This window comes from Hipposideros armiger, unplaced genomic scaffold (genome assembly GCF_001890085.2).
Source record: "Hipposideros armiger isolate ML-2016 unplaced genomic scaffold, ASM189008v1 scaffold_48, whole genome shotgun sequence".
NCBI classification, from domain to species: Eukaryota; Metazoa; Chordata; class Mammalia; order Chiroptera; family Hipposideridae; genus Hipposideros; species Hipposideros armiger.
In genome coordinates, this window is record NW_017731398.1 from 4,556,989 (window position 1) to 4,574,167 (window position 17,179).

The 17,179-nt window shown below is 56.4% G+C and overlaps 1 protein-coding gene across 5 annotated transcripts in view; it reads left to right on the forward strand.

Annotated features, from left to right (window-relative positions):
* The first annotated feature begins 7,216 nt into the window (after positions 1 to 7,216).
* Positions 7,217 to 17,179, forward strand: part of ACSBG1 (acyl-CoA synthetase bubblegum family member 1) — a 35,224-nt gene continuing 25,261 nt past the window's right edge. Inside the window, exons 1-3 of one of the 5 annotated variants that reach the window (XM_019640112.1) lie at positions 7,217 to 7,808; positions 8,092 to 8,280; positions 9,165 to 9,254. In XM_019640112.1, the coding sequence (XP_019495657.1) occupies positions 9,175 to 9,254 (80 nt within the window). In that variant the 5' untranslated portion in view covers positions 7,217 to 7,808; positions 8,092 to 8,280; positions 9,165 to 9,174. Of the gene's footprint in view, positions 7,809 to 8,091; positions 8,281 to 8,936; positions 9,255 to 15,055; positions 15,155 to 15,734; positions 15,893 to 16,755; positions 16,863 to 17,179 lie in introns of those variants that run through there. The other 4 variants (XM_019640109.1, XM_019640110.1, XM_019640111.1 and 1 more) reach the window with 4 other exon arrangements.

Sequence of the window (17,179 nt, forward strand, 5' to 3'; positions counted from 1 at the left end):
TTCCCGGCCGCAGTCAGGGTTCGGGACCCCCTGGTCCCCGCAGAGAAAGGCCCACTGGCTTAGTAAAACCGAGCACGGCCCCCCCACTCCGCGATGTCCCACCTTCCCGGTCCCCGGGGCCCCTCCCGTGTGTCCGCAGCCACCCGCAGAGCGGGACCCAGAGCTGAGCACAGTGCACGGAGGTGGGACCTCCCGGCACCAGTTGTCAGCGCATCACGGGCACCGGGAGGGCCACACACACACGGGAAGACAGGCCCCCCAGGACGCGCCTCCCAGCGCCTCGCGGGCAAGGGCGCGTAAGGAGAGGCCCCCACAACAGGGGAGGCCCCCACAACAGGAGTCTGCACCGCCTGTGTGTGTGGGGGGGGGGCTCTGCTCTTCTGCTTTCTTTGAGTTTAGTTTGGATCCGCAGATGAGCCGAATAACAGCGTCTTTGGCCTGATCCCAGCAGGAGACCCTCCCCCCTCATCTAGGGACCTTGCCGGGCACAGGCGAAGCCGCCGCGCCTGCCAGCAGCTGGGCACTTTTCACATCATTTCCACGCTCGCCCGGTAGAGTGGGCACAACCGTCCTCATGTTGCCAGCGAGAAAACGGAGGCTCAGAGAGGTGGAGTCCCTCACCCAGGCTCTCGCGCTCCTAAGATGGGGATCTTGCCGGAAGCCTCACCCAGACTGGATGCTGCCAGAGCCTGCGCGTCCTTTCCAGCCCAGGTCACACAGCTGAGCCACTGGCAATGGGGCCTCTCTTCACACAGAGTCGGGGAGTATCCCCAGTTCCAACAAAGTCCTGGATTCTCCTTCTTGTATCTGAGGAGTCAGGCTAGCCACAATTCAGTCGTTTTTCTGAGCTTCTGCAGAAATCATAAAATCCACATACATACCCTCCCAACTTTTGGATGAGGAAACTGTTATCCAAAAAGCATCCCACAGCTTGCCCAGGGTCACACAGCAGGGTAAGGCTAAAACTTGGGCCTTTTCATTCCCAGCCAATGTGCCCTGCATCACATAAGCACTAAAATACCCCCAACCACTGTAATATGCTCATTAATACTTTTTAAGAGAAACTCCTCATTGCAATATAACGCACACATAGAAAATACACAAATTATCACACAGTGAGCGCTCCTTTTTACCCCCATCCAGGATTTTCTAAGGCCAGCCCTCCAGAAGCCCTGTGCCAGCTCGCAACCACTGTGCTCCCCTGCAGAACCCCATTCTGACTCCTGAGACAGGCTCATTGTGCGTCTGCGAACATGATCTTAATGGAGTCGTGTAATTGGCATTCTTTTGCTTCTGGCTCCTTTTTGCTCAGTGGTAAGCTGGTGTGAATCCTCAGCGCTGCTGGATGTAACAATAGTTCATTCATTCTCGCTGTTTAGGGTTCTCTCGTGTGACTGTATCACACTTTGGCATCCATTGTCCTGTTGATGGTCATTTGGGTAGTTTCCAGGAGCTGTTGTAGTACTGCCATGAGTGTGACTTCTGGCACATGTATGTTCACTTTTCTGTTGGCTGTACTCCTGAGAGTGGAATTACTGGGTGGGTTGGAGGTGACTTGCCCCCCTGGCCGTCCCCCAGCCCACTCCCCCCATCACAGAGATGCCTACTTGGTGCTTTGAGAAATCCCCTGGGGCCCCCCCTTGTGCCCATGAGACCCTCAGGTGCACTGCAGAGCGAGGGCAGTGGGTAGTAGTGGGCCCCGCGGGCTCGGGCACATTTAAGAAGCTCTGTCCTCAGAGCCATTCAGATAAAGGCCCTGTGGCTGCCAGTTGAGAACTGGTTCTATTCAGGCTGCTGGTGAGAGATAACCTGCTCATCTTGCAGCAGCTTGCAACCCAGTGTGGAGTGGTGTGCCCTCCCAATACACTCTAGCTCTATCCAGGGCAGGGGCTGCGCGTGGAAGGTGCTCGGTAAAAATGTGTGGGGCCTACTGCAGCTTTCTAAAACGCCAGTGACAGGAGGCTGCTGACAGCCCCCGCCCCCTAGCACCCCACGCTGAGCTCCCCCAGAGCCCTGTGTATGGTTACTGTAACAAAATACCACAAACTTGGTTTTAAACAGGCAGGTATTCCTTTCCAGTTCTGGAGGTCAGGAATCCAAAGCGGGTCTCACTGGGCTCAAAGCAAGGTGTTGTCAGGGCTGGTTCCTCCTGGAGGCCCTGGAAGGATCCATTTCTTTGCCTTTTCCAGCTTTTAAGCCTCCCGCATTCCTTGACTCGTGGCCTCTTCCTTCCTCGTCAAAGCCAGCAGCATTCTCCAGTCTCTCGGACTTTGCGTCCATCATCACATCTTCTGTCACTCTGGCCCTCCTGCCTCCCTCTTACAAGGACGCTTGTGGTTACACTGAGCCCACCTGGATGATGCAGGATAAACTTCACATCTCGAAACTCTTAATCACACCTGCATAGTCCCTCCTGACAGGTAAGTTAATAGAGTCACAGGTTTGGGGTATGAGGACACGGACATCGTCGGGGGCCGTGATTCTGCTTGGCAGCCAGGGCCTCAGACCTACGAGCTTGCGTCTCCTTCCAGTCAGTCCTCGTCTCCTGGCCCACGTGCTCCTCCTTGGTCACTCTACACGTCTGGCAGGGTTCTACCTCCAACACCTTTGTTTCTACAAGTCTGATCCCCCCAAACTCAGTGCCTTCAGCCCAGCACCTCCTTCACTGAAAAGCCACCTTCCCCAGGAAGCCACCTCTGACCTCCTGAGGAGAGAGGCTTCCTGTCCTGAGTGGCACACATGATGGTGGCCCTGGCAGGTGGCGCCGCTCCGGCTCAAAGCCTGGCTCTGTCACGTGCTGCCTGTGTGACGTTAGGCAAGCTAACATCTGTGTGTCTGCGTGTCTTCATCTGCAGGATAATCATAGTAGCAGTAGCAGCAGTAGTGGTGGGTTTATAAGGCTATACGTGGATTAAAGGAGAGAATGAGCAGGAAACGCCTTAGCACAGAGCCTGGTACACACAGCAAATGCTTGATTTACAAACGGTCCTGTTTCATTGTTATGATGTCTGGGGCTCCCCTCCCAGCTGGGCTGTCCCTCCTGAGAAGTAGACCTGTGTGCCCCAGACGTCCACCTGGCACAGTCACAGTTGCTCGTTGATTTACGTCAGAGGGATGCTGAGATGGACACGTGGCCATACTTACTGCACTCATCTGCCTGAGCCTGTGATCAGACCTCAGGATCCAGCAGGAGAGGCAGACTCCTTGGCCCCAGGCTGAACAGAAGAGGCACTCTTGCTGACGGTAGCAGGGAGGAAGTCTCCATGGAACGTAGCAGAGAAACAGGGAGAAATCAGGGGTATCTCGGAAGGCTTCTTAGAGGAGGTGAGTGTGGGAACCCTGCAGTACCTGGAGGCAGCCGATGTCTGGCCTCTCAGCCTGGACCCTCCACACCTCTCTGCCCATGTACATCGGCCTCCCAGGCTGCAGTGTGAGTGTTCTGTACAAATTGACAAAGTCCTAAGAGAAGTCGGTTACAGATGCTGAGAAGGCCCCTGGGGATGAGATGGCTGTTATGTGACTCGCGCCCTCAGAAAGGGCTGATCAGGGCTGGCCCCACTTGTCCCCAGTCAGCCAGGGTGGGACTCGTCCCCCATGGGGCTCACTCTGCCTTCTTGGGAGTATGGGAGGGTCAAACTCTGTCTGGATTTGGCCTCAGGGAGACCCCCATAAAGAATGGGACCCCAGAGGTCCTACCGGGCAGGAGTGGTCTATTGCGATGATGAGATTCCTGTTTTGTAAAAGAAAAAAAATAGTTTTCTAGACTCTTGACAACATTAGAGGAAAGAAGACCGATTCATTTAGCTGTGACTGTGAGCTCCACTGGGTCCTTGAGAGCAGGGAAGACCCCTTTCCCCGGTCAGTGAACCTCCACACCCCTCCTCCTCCGATGGCTGCAGGGGTCCCTCTGAGCGCCCACCCGCAGCTAGGCAGCCCTGGGCATGGACACCAAGGTCTGGTCGGAGGTCAGACCACCTGGGCCCCAGCCCCGTGTGTAAGGGCTAGTTGTGGGACTCGGCATGTCCCAGCCCCCTCAGAGTGTCCCCCGGTATGAGGTACGTGGATGTGGATGCCTGGCATGGCTCTGGGCACACATGGCAGCAGGGCATCCTCCCTCCCCGCCCTTGTTTTAGAAGGCCAGGCTCAGCCAGGAAGCAGCGCCTCACCCCCGAGCGTAGACTTGTCTGGACACTTTCTCCCCAGCCAGTGCATTCTGGACATCAGGGAGCAGGGGCTGGGAGAAGAGAGGCTCAGCTGGAACCTGAGAGGCCCTAGCCTGGCTCTGCTGAAGGGGGTCCCTCTTTACCCCCACTGCCTAGCCTTCCAGGCTTGTCTTCAAGTAGGACGTGGGGTTTGAGCAGCGACTAGTTTCACCGTGCTTGGATGTGCAGCTTCCATGGGGAGCAGCGCTGACTGACCTGCCCTAGCCTGCCTCGGCCCTGACTCCTCTCCTGGGCCACCTGCCAGGACTCTGAGGCCTTGGCTGGTTGTCCACCCTCCCCTGGGGAGGTCACAGACGCAACTGGACCAGTCAGGTAAGCTTTTGGAGCTCCCTTGGCCCCTGAAGTCATTTCACAGGTGAGGAAACCAAGGTTCTGAGAGATGAAGGCTGCACCGGGGTCATGCAGAATGGAAGCACGTTATGCTGAGTAAGTCCAGTGCTCTGTCCCCAGCTGCAACTTAGTCACCAGCTTCAGGGGCAGCCAGCGTAGGGGGGATGCAGACTGGGCAGCAACAGCACCCTCAGCCCCCAGGCTCTGTCAATGAGAGCTCCGGAGAGTTGTCCAAATGTCCATTCTTCTCATGGTGACATGCCTCAGTCCCAATTTAGAGCTTTCTTGGGCCTCATTAATAAAAATAACAAACACTGGCTCTTAGGAAGTGTCCATACTGCTCTAAGCGCTTTCCGTATATTTAACTCTGCAACCCAGTGAGGGATGAATTACTGTAGCTCCATTTTACAGATGAGAAAGTTGAAGCACAGAGAGGTTAAGTTATGTATCCAGGGTCACACAGCTTGTAAGTGGCTGTCTTATCCCAGGTTTCCCTAAAAAGCCCACAGCAAAACTTATGCCCTAAGGCTTTATTGGGAGTGGATCCTAGGGCACACAAGTGGGGGTGGGGAGAAGGAAATGAGGTGGGGAAAGGAGGTAAGGGGGAAAAGTGAGTCAGAAAGGGGAGGAAAGCAAATACAAGGTAGTGAGAGCATTTCTGAGCTGCCCACTCTTTCACAAGAAAACAGCTATTGGCTGTGTCACATAGGCCAGGGGCTTTGCACTTCGGACCATTCTGTTGAGGGAGAAAGGGAGACACTGATGGCTGTCTCCTTACCCTACACTGTGCCTCCACGGTGTAGAGTACGGACAAGGAGGTGGAGAGGCATGAGACTGTCCAGGTGGCAGGCCTGCCCCCTCACCTGCCCATATTTAGTTAGTCCAGCCTTGGATTTTTTGTTGTTGTTTTTATGAAGCTGGTTTCAGTTAGGGTTTCTGCCCCTTGCAACCAAGAGTCCCCATTTTACAGATGAGGAAACTGAGGCTCAGACTGCTGAAGTGACTTTGCGTAGGTCACATAAGAACCCGTGTGCTCAACCTCTACCCTGTACCTTCCCGATCCAAGAGCACAGGACACGTACCCTTCAATCCAGGTCTCCCCAGGTGAGGGAAGAAGGCCCCGTCTCTGCAGAGGGTGCTGCCTTCCTTCTCTTCTGCCCTAATTTCCTCCCCTAAAGGCCCTGGTCCTAGGTGGGCGTGTCTGCTGCCCCTGCTCGCAGGAGAGCGCTATCCTGGTGGCCTGAATCTCTGAGAATCAGAGTCCCAGGGAGGGGGGCTTGAGGCTCAGAAATCTCTGGGCTCTATCTAAAACTGCAGGAAACTTAGCTCTGATCTTGGGACCCACACCCACCCATTCAGTGTAGAAAGGGACCTGAGAGGACATGGATACAGCCAGGGACACAGCGCCCTCAGGTGCCCTCATGGAGTCTCACAGCTGTGCCTGGAGACCAGATGTCAGGGCTGAGAGGCATCCTGGGGGCAGGGGGTGGAGGTGGTGATTGCAAGATCCTGGGGAGTTTCTTAGGAAACTTGTGCAGGTGGGAGGCAGGCAGTGCGGCCAGCAGGGGCCAGCAGAGGCCCACAGTCCTCCCCTATCGGCCCTGGGACTGGACCGTGAGGTCTCAAGCCAGAGCCCCAGGCTGCAGCATTTTGGAATAAAAAATAATAATAACAATTATGTATTAGTAATACGTGGTCACACAAAAATAGCCCAGAAGCACTGATGCTGAAAATATGTAGCAATACTCCCCATGCCCGAGCCCCCAAGGCACCTTTTTTATTAACTGTTTCTGTTCTTAATACTCGTTTCTTGAGAGGTTTCCACAGGTTTGAAGCATAGCCTCATCTCTAGATCTTGATTTATCAGCTAGAAACGATACCTGTGTGCAAGTGCATTAGCTCATCACACTCCCCGATGACTGCAGTCTAACTTTTGATTCTGTTACTGCTCCTGTATTTAAACAGCATGATCAACTCCTCTCCTCACTCCATCCACCTTCCCGTAGCTCACAGCCTCCGTGTACGATGGGGATCGGAGCCACCCACTTACCTCCCATCCTCTGTGTGCTGTCCCTTCACTTCAAAGCTAACATGAGTCGCATTTATGTTCTTTGACGAAAACAAAATTAAAATTCCTCAGCTCTTTCTATCGCAAATTCCAAAAGTATCCTATGATCAGCTGTTACAGGCATGTGAGCAAACATTTCAGAGTAGTTTCCCATTCATTTTAATACGCATTGGGAAATAGCTACATGTGCGTATATATCATGAGCCCTTCAATTTGTGGCTTCACAAATCTGACTGTTTAGGATGAAGCGCGAGTCAATTCTTAAATTTTAGAAGTGAGGTGTCAAGGAAATGGTTAAATGATGTGCAATCACAGAGGCGGATAGTGAAAGTCATGACAGGGTTCAGAGATCCATTGGAAAGCTGGTCTTCATTGTCACAGTCGAAAGGCAGTGAGCGAGCAAGGACTTTGCTGTGACAGCATATGCCACCCACAGTGGAGCCAGGCGGCTGCGATGGCCGGAGCCACAGACACTGTCTAGCATGGGGGACCTGGGAACTCTACTGTCTTCCAGCTGACTGTGCAGTTACCACAGTCCTACCTGTACCGTGATTTATTTCTGCAAGTTGTTTTTCTTGGTGTTCTGATCACCTTTTTTATTTCTTTTAAGCAGGCGGCATATCACCCACAGGCCGAATCATCATCTCGGTCATACCACCTGTTACATGGAGCCCCTTTTTTGTCTGGAGACACTCGGGAACCATCTCCAAAAGGAGCCGTTTATTATGCCACAGTGGTGGTCTACAGCTGTGCCGCAGTTACTCTCATAGGCCTCAGGCCATTCCTGTGACAGATGTTTACCGAGCACCAGGCACTGTTGTGGAGTACTGTGGTGAGAGAAGGAGCTACAGAGAGACAGCAATGCCTGCCTGCCAGGAGCATGCATTCTCGGGGACAGACAGGATACAACACACGGCACACTGGAGAGTGACGATGGTGAAGGCATGGAGGAAAGAGACAAACTGCAGGGAGTGCTGGTGGGGTGCGACCTTAGAGTGGTGGTCAGGGAAGGCCTCATTGAGAGGTGACATCATGCGAAGGCTGAGGAAGGTGAAGGAGAGGCTGCCGGTACGTGGGGACAGTGTGTCTCGGGCGGAGGGACAGCCTACACCAAGGCCCAGGGCAGGAGGAACAGCACACGCACTGCACACACGTTGCCTGTGACTTCAGGAGTACCCAGCCTCCAGGTAAAAGCACCTGTACCACCCATGGGCTCTTTCTGGGGAGCGCTACGATGGGTGGGCCCCACCTGGCCACACTGTACTGGGCCCCCAGACACACCAGTTCCCAGCCAGCAAACCCTCCCCACTGTCCCCTGCCCCCCAGCTGCACCCGTTGACCCCTTTAGGGGACATCATAGGACTCTTCACCAATGCCTCCTATGTGTTATACTGAACTGAAGCATGTCCTCCCCAGAATTCATGTTGAGAGCCTCAGAATGTAACCTTATTTGGAAATTTGGCTTTACAGATGTAATTAGTTAAGATGACCCCGTGGAGGGAAGACAAGGCGGAGTGGAGTGATGGCATTTGCGAGCCAAGGAGCGTGAGGATTATCAGCCACCACAGCAGCTGGAAGAGAGTGGCATTGTCCCCTCGAGCCTTTGGAGGGAGCATGGCCCTGCTGGCACCTTGTGTCAGACTTCTGGTCCCCAGCACTGTGAGAGAACAAATGCCTGTTGTTTTGAGACCCCCAATTTGTGGTACTTTGTTCCAGCCACCCCGAAAACTTACACTCCGTTAGTCTTTAAAGAAGAGGTTTCTGGTGTCCAGAGAAAGCCCTCTGTTCTCCCTGCCCAGCATCTGTGTATGGACACCTGCACATCCACCATTAGCACCCCCTCTTCCCTGTAGCTGAAGGACCAACCCATGCTTATCGTTAGGTGCCTCTGGACGGTCACCTTCCTGGGTCTCCTCTGTCATGTCTGCTTCAGTGCATGGCAACTACTTCACTTCAATGCTCTGGCAACTACTTCCTGGTCCTCAGTGTTAGGAATGTCTCCTGGACGGCAGGAGCCAGGGGTCCTGGGCAGGTGGGCCGAGTGGGTGAGATCCCCTCCCCGGCCCTCCGCCCGTGACGGGTCGAGTGTGAGCAGTGTGGGCCGTGGGGGAGAGCAGCCATCAGGATCGGGGTGCAGCTTGCCGCTGAGAGCCTCTTGTGCTCCAGCGTGGCCTTTGAAAGCCAGTGAGGAGGTTTTCTGGGGGCCCAGCAGCCCTGAGCCCATTGGCCAGACTTCCTGGGAGAATGGGGCAGATTTGCATCAAAAAGAACACTGGCTTCATTGAAATTCTCCTCATCTTGAGTTGAACAAAGCCACCAAGCAAAGGAAAGTTTTAATCCTGAGCAACTTCAGCTCTGAGCAGCATTTTGAGCTTCTAAAAATAGAGAGGAAATGGCCTCTTTGGGCCACTACAGCCACCGCCTCCCCCACCCCTTGCCCCCCCGCCCCACTGCCCACTCAAGGCCACCCTGGGCAGTGGGAGACTGAGCTCTCCTCGGTAGATGACACACAGTCCTGGAACTAGACGCAACTTCCCCCCCAGGGACCCCAGCATGCCGGACAGCAGAGAGACCCCGCAGGACAGCCGGCAGGACTCGAGCTTGGGGGCCACCCAAGAAAACCTGGGGACCAGGTAAGTTGGCGTTCAAGTCTGTGTCCACTGAGCCTGGGGTCAGGGCCGGGGTCCGGACTCGGCTCTGCTTGGTGAACCTGGGCAAGCAGCTTTGCTCTCTGAGGCTCGGTTTCTCCACCTGGGAATGAAGGGAAGGTCTGCATGATCTCTAGTGGGAATAAGCACTGGACAGGGACGCGTGTCCTCTGCAGCGGCTACTCAGTGTCTGCTCCCTTGCATGCCAAGGGGGGCTCAACCAAGGGGGGTGTGAGTTGGGGCTGCGGCTGGATGGAGGAGGCATTTTCTCATCTCTAAGAATGTCCCTGTCTCCTCTTGCTGCGGAGTCAATGACAGACAAGGACAGGGAGAGCCAGAGGGTCCGGCTCCAGCTTGCTGTGCGCCGTTCGCAGGCCCCTGCCCCTCTCTGGGCTGCAGCTTCCCTGTCTGGACATGAGTGCCGGGGGTCGCAGGGTCCCCACAGCCCTTCTGCTGTGTCTGTGATTCAGAGGAAGTGAATTCAGCTTGTCAGGCATTCAGCAGTGCCGGCTCTGGCCCAGGCGCTGTCCACCCAGGCGTGGGGTTCTGAGAATGTGGGAGCCAGTCCCGGCCGTGTAGCTTCCCAGCCAGGAGCAGGGAGAAGGCAGGCACATGTCAGTCCTTGACAGTAAGAACGCTGGCTCTCAGCGTCCCCAGCCGCCATGAAAGAGGGGCCACAGTGGGGTCAGGAGCCCAGTGTTTGTGAGGTCCATGCCTCTGGTGCGTGGTGATAAGGGGTGGCCGAGGGTCCTGCGTGCCCAGCAAGGGCCTGTCCACTCTGCAGGAGGCCGGCCACCTGGGCGCATGGAGGCCTGGGCCTGCTTTGCAGACCCCACAAAAGGCAGAGTCCCTGCCTGGTGCACAGAAGGATAAGTAAGTGAGGGCCTGCAGGGGAGAGAGAGCTGAAAACCCAGAGTTGGAGAGCTGGTCCCCTGCTGTCTTGCTTAGTGAGTGACGTTGGGTGAGTTGTTCGGCTTCTCTGAGTATCAGTATCACCCTCTGTGCAAATGAAGATGAAACGCCTGACCCCGACTGACCTTGCTGAAAAGTTGGGCAGACTCTCAGCCGGTGTGGCAAGAGCTTTCAGCAGCACACGGGCTGCCCTCCATGCAGCATGGGGGCCTCTGAGCAGCAGGCCGGGGCTCCGCTCCAGACCTACTGTGTGAGCCTCTCGAGCCTCAGTTTCCCATCAGTCAAATGGGCAAGACGGTGCCTTGCAGAGTAGCTGTGAAGAAAGAACTGTGAGTCCTCGTTTAACACTGTCCTGAACTCAGGGACAGTGACAGCTGCTGCAGTGCCCCTCTGCTTCTCTGCCCCTCCAGGCCAACCCAGCACAAAGGGCTCCATCTCAGGCCTGCCCTTCTGTGCTGGCCTTGTGGCCACGGGCACTGCTCCGTGGGGAGGAGAGGCTCACATTCCTGCAGTGGCCTCAGAGGGGCCTTGTCTTTCCCTTCCCCCTCCCCGTGTTGGCGGGGAGGCTGGAGGTGGGGGGAGTGGAGACTGAGGAGGGTATGCACACCAGCCTGACCCACGTGAATTCCCTTCTGTGCCACCGCAGTGCAGGGCTGCAGCGGGGCGGTGTGGGCAGTGTGTGGGGGTAAGGAGCCAGGCCAGGCCAGAGTGGCGGGACCAGCTGGCCAGAGCACTGATCTGGCAGCCTGTGTTCTGTGTCCTCGGAGGCTGTGGCTGTGGATCATGCATCCATCAGAGGCGCCCATCGAGTGTGTCCAGAACCCGTTAAACCTCGTTCCAGAAGAGACAGCAGCCCGAAGAAGCCAGGCTTGCAGGAAGGGCTCAGAAGGGACTGGACAAGGGGCGGCTCATCCTGGGTTTGCAAGGTGGATGCCCGGCTGGCAGCAGGGGCAGCGAATGGCCACAGTGTGGTAGAGAGGAGTTACATGTGGCTATAGGACAGGTCAGGTTGGGGCCAGGTAGCTCCTAGGTCTCGGTCAGCTGGTGTGGCCAGACTAGGGGCTGCCAGGCCAGAGGGCAGCCAGGGCTAGAGGCAGAGGAGACCAGGACACGTGGGAACAGCAGGAGCCTGGGGAGAGCTTGGTTCTGGGCAGGTGAACCTGGCCATAGTGAATGCAGCGCAGCTGGGTGGGCTGGAGGCGGGAGGCCAGGAGGTGGGAACCCGCAGGCTGGAGTCTGGCCCAGGAAAGCGTAGTGGGCCCTGAACTGACCATGCTCCCTGGGTCAGGGAGCTGCCTCCCAGCATGGCCTGCCCAGAGACAGGGTGCAGAGAGGAGCCCCTCAGAGCCAGGGACAGCTTCCTCAGAGCATGCCCCTATCGTTAAGCTACGCGTACCTGTGTTGATGACAGACAGATCCTGTCCACTGGTGGTTTTGATCATGGTGGAGAGGGCGGCCTGAAGCCTGGTGTGGACGTAATTCCAGCCGAGGTGGCCGCCTACCACACACCTAGGCTGTACGGCACAGTCTCCTGCTCCTGTACGGCGCGTTCCTTTCCCAAACAGCACGAGCTAAATCAGGCACGAGGGCCGTGGTGCCGTCGGGAGACCCGCTGAGCACGACGGGTGTGAGCCTGCTGCCGGTGTCACCCGGGATGCCGCTTCACAGTAGACTTGTTGCTTTCCCAGGCAGAAAGGGCACACTAAAATGTGATAAAAGGTATAGTGAGTACAGAGCCACTAGCACAGCGTTTATTGTCATCATCACGTGTCATGCCCTGGACACAGCTTTGTTGTGTGCCCTGCCCTTACACCACAGGCAGCCCGGTGAGTGTGTTTGCACCGGCATCGCCACACACACCAGCAGTGTGTTGTGCCGCCACGTTAGGATGGCTGTGGCATCACTAGGTGACAGGAAATTCACAGCGCCACTGTAATCTTATGGGACCACTGCCCTCTGGGGTCCATAGACAGAAATGTCATTATGCAGCGCGTGTCTGCGCAGCGTAAGGAAACGGCTTCGTTGGGGTTTATTATGTGCACCTTACTCATACACAGACTTCCTCAAGGCGTTGGGGGGGAGGGGGTACTAAAAGGGTCTGGTGATGGGTGATGGGAACTAGGGGTTCAGAAGAACATGGGATGTCCCCCATCTATACCTGCCTGCTTTTTGCGCCCCACCCCCACCCCCCCAGTCACCCAGCAGCCCTGAAACCATCGGGGATAGCCTGTTGGTTAAGAGCATAAACTCTGAAGTCCACCTGTCTCAATTTGTATCCTGACTCTGCTAACAGATGACCACGGGCAAGTCACCTAATCTCTCTGTGGCTCAGTCTCCTCGTCTGTGAAGTGAGGCCAGTGACAGGAAGTGCCTCATTGGGCTGTTGTGAGGATTGAGCGTGTTAGTGTGTAGAGTGAGAGGACACTGCCTGGCCCAGTCAGTGCTGCGTGCGTGACAGCCACAAGCTGTCACTGTTCTTGTTCCAGCCTTGCTGTTGTTTAACCCCTGCCCCTCAAGCCTGAGCTGGCGTCACCTCGATTGCAGCCTTGTCCCTGCTGGGTGCAGCGGGATACCAGCCCAGGCACCCACTCACCGTCACAGATAGAAATCAGCAAGCCCTTTGTCTGGGACATATCTGAGGAAATGGAGGACCAGGGGCTTGCACAAGGCCACCCACTGGGGCAGCACCTTGGCTGCAATCCAGAGTTGGCTGCCTGTGGCTCCTTCCGGGCTGTCAGGGCAGTTTAATGACGGACACTCAGGCTGTGTGACTTGCCTTAACAGGGTTGGTTGGATATACTGTGGGTTAGAAGTGAGCTGGCTGGCTAGGCTGCCCCTACCCACCAGGGCAAGAGCCAAGATGAAGCCTTTGGGGCGTCAGAACGGGGCCTCAGTCACAGCCATGGGCCCACAGTGCCTTCCCCAGATACGCTCCTCTCGTGGGTCTGTGGGGTGTGTCTTAGACCGTCCCCGCCCTCCTTTTCCAGGGGACCATGGGTCCTCAGAAGACCTCTGCATTGGCCATGCCCCTCTGTGAGCGGGGGGACCAAGGCTGGGGAAGGTCCACAGCCTGGGTCTGTCACCAGGGCCTTAGATCCATTCCCCTCTGCGCCGGACTCCCCATCTGACCACTGCCAGGGATGCTTGCCACATGCCTCACGTGAAAGAATCAGACCTTCACCCCTTGCCACCTTTCTCCCTTTAATTTCATTTTACCCCCCCCCACCCCCACCCCAGCCCGGGTCTGGTGGCTCCACAGTGACCTTGAATGCACCTTTGCTGATTGACTGTCAATCCCATCGTCTCTGAGCCTTCGAGGCAGGGACCAGGCTCCCTTTACTGACCTCTGTCCCCATGTCCCCTGCAGTATCTGCATGGAGGAGGGGCTGAATCAATAATCATGGTCGTGGGGCAGGGAGAGATCATTTCCAACTCGGGACATGGACTTAATTAAGATTTTTATTGCATTAGACCATTCTGCTTAAAAAAGCAGCACCCAGCCTCTAAACGCTGAGCGCTCTGGGAGGGGCTCGGCCAGGGCAGCTCCAGGAGGAAGCATGACAGCTGGGGTCCCTCCCAGAGGCCTTCCTGGAGGAGGTGGGGTCTGCAGAACCGTAGGAGGCTTCTGCCGGGGCAGCTAGCTTGAGGGTTCTGCAAGAGGATGGAAAGGGAAGATGACACGTTTTCCAGGCCCTCCTTGTTTCTGGAATAAGCCCATTTGCCCAGCTTCCTCATCAGCTTGGAAACTGCATCCAGCCTGGTCATCGAGCCGCCAGGAGGGGCTGAGCGATCTGGGCACAGGGTTCCTGCCAGCCCTCAAGGGAGGACATTTCTACCACATCCCACACACACATCACCCCGGTGCCAACGCCCGTATTAACATCACTGCTTGGCCCAAACCAGGAGCGGGAGCAGGAGAGGGACCATTGTGTCCGATCCAGGACAGAGGATGGGTTGGCATTTCTTCATGGGGTTCGCCCCCAGGAACCCAAAACGGCAAGAGAGCATCAGGGCACCCTGATGGGAGTGAGGGGGCCTCCCGGCAGGTCCTCAGAGAGGCTCATAACCCATGGGCCAGCACCCCACACCTGAATTGTCCAGGTTTCCTGAGGTGGTTGTGGGCAAGTTTTACTGGGAAAAGAGGCCTTTCCAGTTCCAAAGGAGCTAGAAGCCGGTGAAGGGCAGAATTTTCTGCAAGTTGGTGTACTGGCATTAACCTCCCAGTTTAGTGTAGCTATATAGCAGTCGTCTGCCATCTGCCTGGGTGAAGGGCCTTGGGTGGAGGGGGCACTGGAGGGCGAAGGGCCAGGTCCAGGGACGTGTCACCATGGCGTCGGGGCTCTCCAGGGGTGACACGGAGCAGGTGGCTGAGTTTTGTAATGCACCTAATGGATAAATCTAGTGCACAGTGTGTCCTGGTTTCAGAGCCGGCCCTGGACACCTGGCCTCAAATGCCAGGTGCTGCCTGTGGCTGGGTGTGTGACGCTGAACAAGTCTGAGGCTCTCTGGGCCTCTGTGACCTCTCTGGAGAAGGAGATTACCCCTAAACCCACATTCAAGGGCTGCTGAGAGGATGCAAGGGCCAGCACAGGCGGTGCATCCACTGAAGAAAAGAAACAGAGGCAAGCTTTCTGCCCACCGGCTCCCGCGGCCCAGGTGGCCCCAGGTGAAGGGCCCAGTGGCAGGAGCCATGTCTGCCAAGGGTGACAACCAACACACTGGCTGCCTCCTGCCCCTGTTATGTAAGTCTTGCAAGTAGGCAGTTGGGGCCTGTGCCAGGTGGGTCAGAGGTATGGGCCACACCTCACTCGTAGCCCCAGGCAGGCTAGGTGCGTCCCCGTTCACGCCCAGCTCCACTGCCTCATCACCTGGAACCTGGGACACTGGCAGGCCTGGCTCCCACACTCAGGTGCCTTAGTGAGGGCGCACAGGGGATGCGGAGCCCTGTGCCTGCCGCTGCACTCAGGAGGAAGGTGAGCACTGGGGCAGCCAGACCCTCCTGGCACACCCTCGTGAGTCCTCTGTGGGGTCCTCAGATCAGGAATTGGGAATCCCAAAAGAGCTGCCAGTGGGGCTGATGTTTGAGGTGACACAGGCGTGCAAACTGAGGAGAAGTGGGGGGCACTGGAGGGGCCAGTGTGGACGCAGTGTTGCAGATGGGTGGCCGCTGCAGGGACTGGCCTGTGTGGCCGTGAGCTTGGAGGAGGCACCGCTTCCTCTCCCTGCTCAGGGTTCTCAGGACTTGGGGAGTACTGGGGCGACACCCTCCATTGGAAACATCCTCCAGCGTTCTGGGAGACGGGTCTCCCTTTGCCTCCAAGCAGAGAGAGGCGGGAGCTGGAACCAGCAACAGGGAGGGTAGCTGGTGGTGGTCAGGAGTCCTGGTAGGTGATGTGCCCTGGGGAATAGAGACCCAAGCCCAAAAGCAGCCACCTCCTGGGAGGTTGTGTGGGCTCAGCCAGGTGCCCAGCCCGGTGAGTCATGGCCAGGAACGAGGGTGACTGCCCCCTCGCCCAGCTGCGGGCTGTGACTCACGCTGTGTCTCTGTTGCAGGGCGGTTTGGTGGTGCAGGGCCCCTCTGAGGCTGACACGGCTCCGGGACACGTTCTCTGAGGCTCTCTCCTGGGGTAGCTCACGGGGTGTGACCACCCTTCGGGGACCATGCCGGAGGTACTCCTGCTCAGGTCCGCGAGCTCCATCCTGAGGACAGTGTAAGGAACCAGGGCCCCCCTTCTTCCACCTCCCGGGCCCCTCGCTGCCTCTCAGGGGTGCACCTGGGCCTGGCGTGGTACCGGGACACCCAGACTTGGGTTTGGGGTTTTTCACCCCACTCAGTCATCCTCCTAATCTCACCAGTGTTCCAGGTTCCAGAATTTTCTTCTACTAACTTCCCAAAAGATCCATGAGAGTCCACCAGTAATAATGATGAAAGCTGACTACGTACTAAGCATTTCTCGTGTATCACGTTATCCTCACGATAGCCATAGGATTTAGGCAGAAAACAGGCCCAGGGAGGCACAGTGACTCGCTCATGGTCACACAGCTGAGTCTGGTGAATCTCAATGCTATGTCATTTCAAGAAAGCATTTACTGAGCACCTACTGCACACAGAGCAGTGGCTTGTCTGCTGAGGGCTGAATGGGAAGAAAGGGCCACCGAAATAAATAGGAGATGGATCTCCATCTGTGAGGGGTTCACATGGAAAAAGAGGGCTACCCTCGACGTACGTGTCTACACTGTGACAACTTGAGCAGGATTAGATCCAACCAGTGTAGACTGAGCCCCACTGCACCACAGCGAGTCCTCAGGACCAGAGGACAGAGCTGAATCAGGCGTGACCAAGCCGCTCGCACCTTTTAAAGACAAAACCTGAGTATCCGAGGGCCATGAGGGTGAGGGGGTGTTGGGGATAATCCAAGGGGGCTTCCTGAAGGAGGAGCTGAAGGAGGCTTGGCAGGCTCTGTGTTCAAATGGTTCCCATCTGCTCCTCTGACAAGATAGTTGGAGAAAGGAGACTGTGGACCAGAAACAGTTAAGAGCAAGGGAGAGTGCAGGCTCTCCCAGACTCCTGCCTCCCACACACCTCACAATGTATTTGCTCAAACATGCCTTTCGAGTATTTCCCTGTTCCCCGTGCTACTGGACAGGTACTAGAGAAGTTTTTGTTTCTGTGGACAGAGGGTAAGTAAGACAAGGTGTTTCTCATTTGCGTGTGTGTGTGTGTGTGTATGTGTGTGTGTGTGTGTGACAGAGAGAGGGGGCGGGGGTGAGGACAGACTCTGTCCTCAGCGAGGTGATCCTTTTCGGAAGCAGACAGAGGCAAGTCATCCTCCTTGGGCCGTCCTCCCAGCATGACTGTCTTTGTGTGACTAGGAACTTCTGCCCCAGCGCTGCAGCCAGCGTCTGGGGGACTGCATTCCAGGAGGAGTCTGATTCCAGAATGGGGACATTCCAGTACTCCAGACAGGAATACTGTGTCTTCACCTTTGACAGGCTGT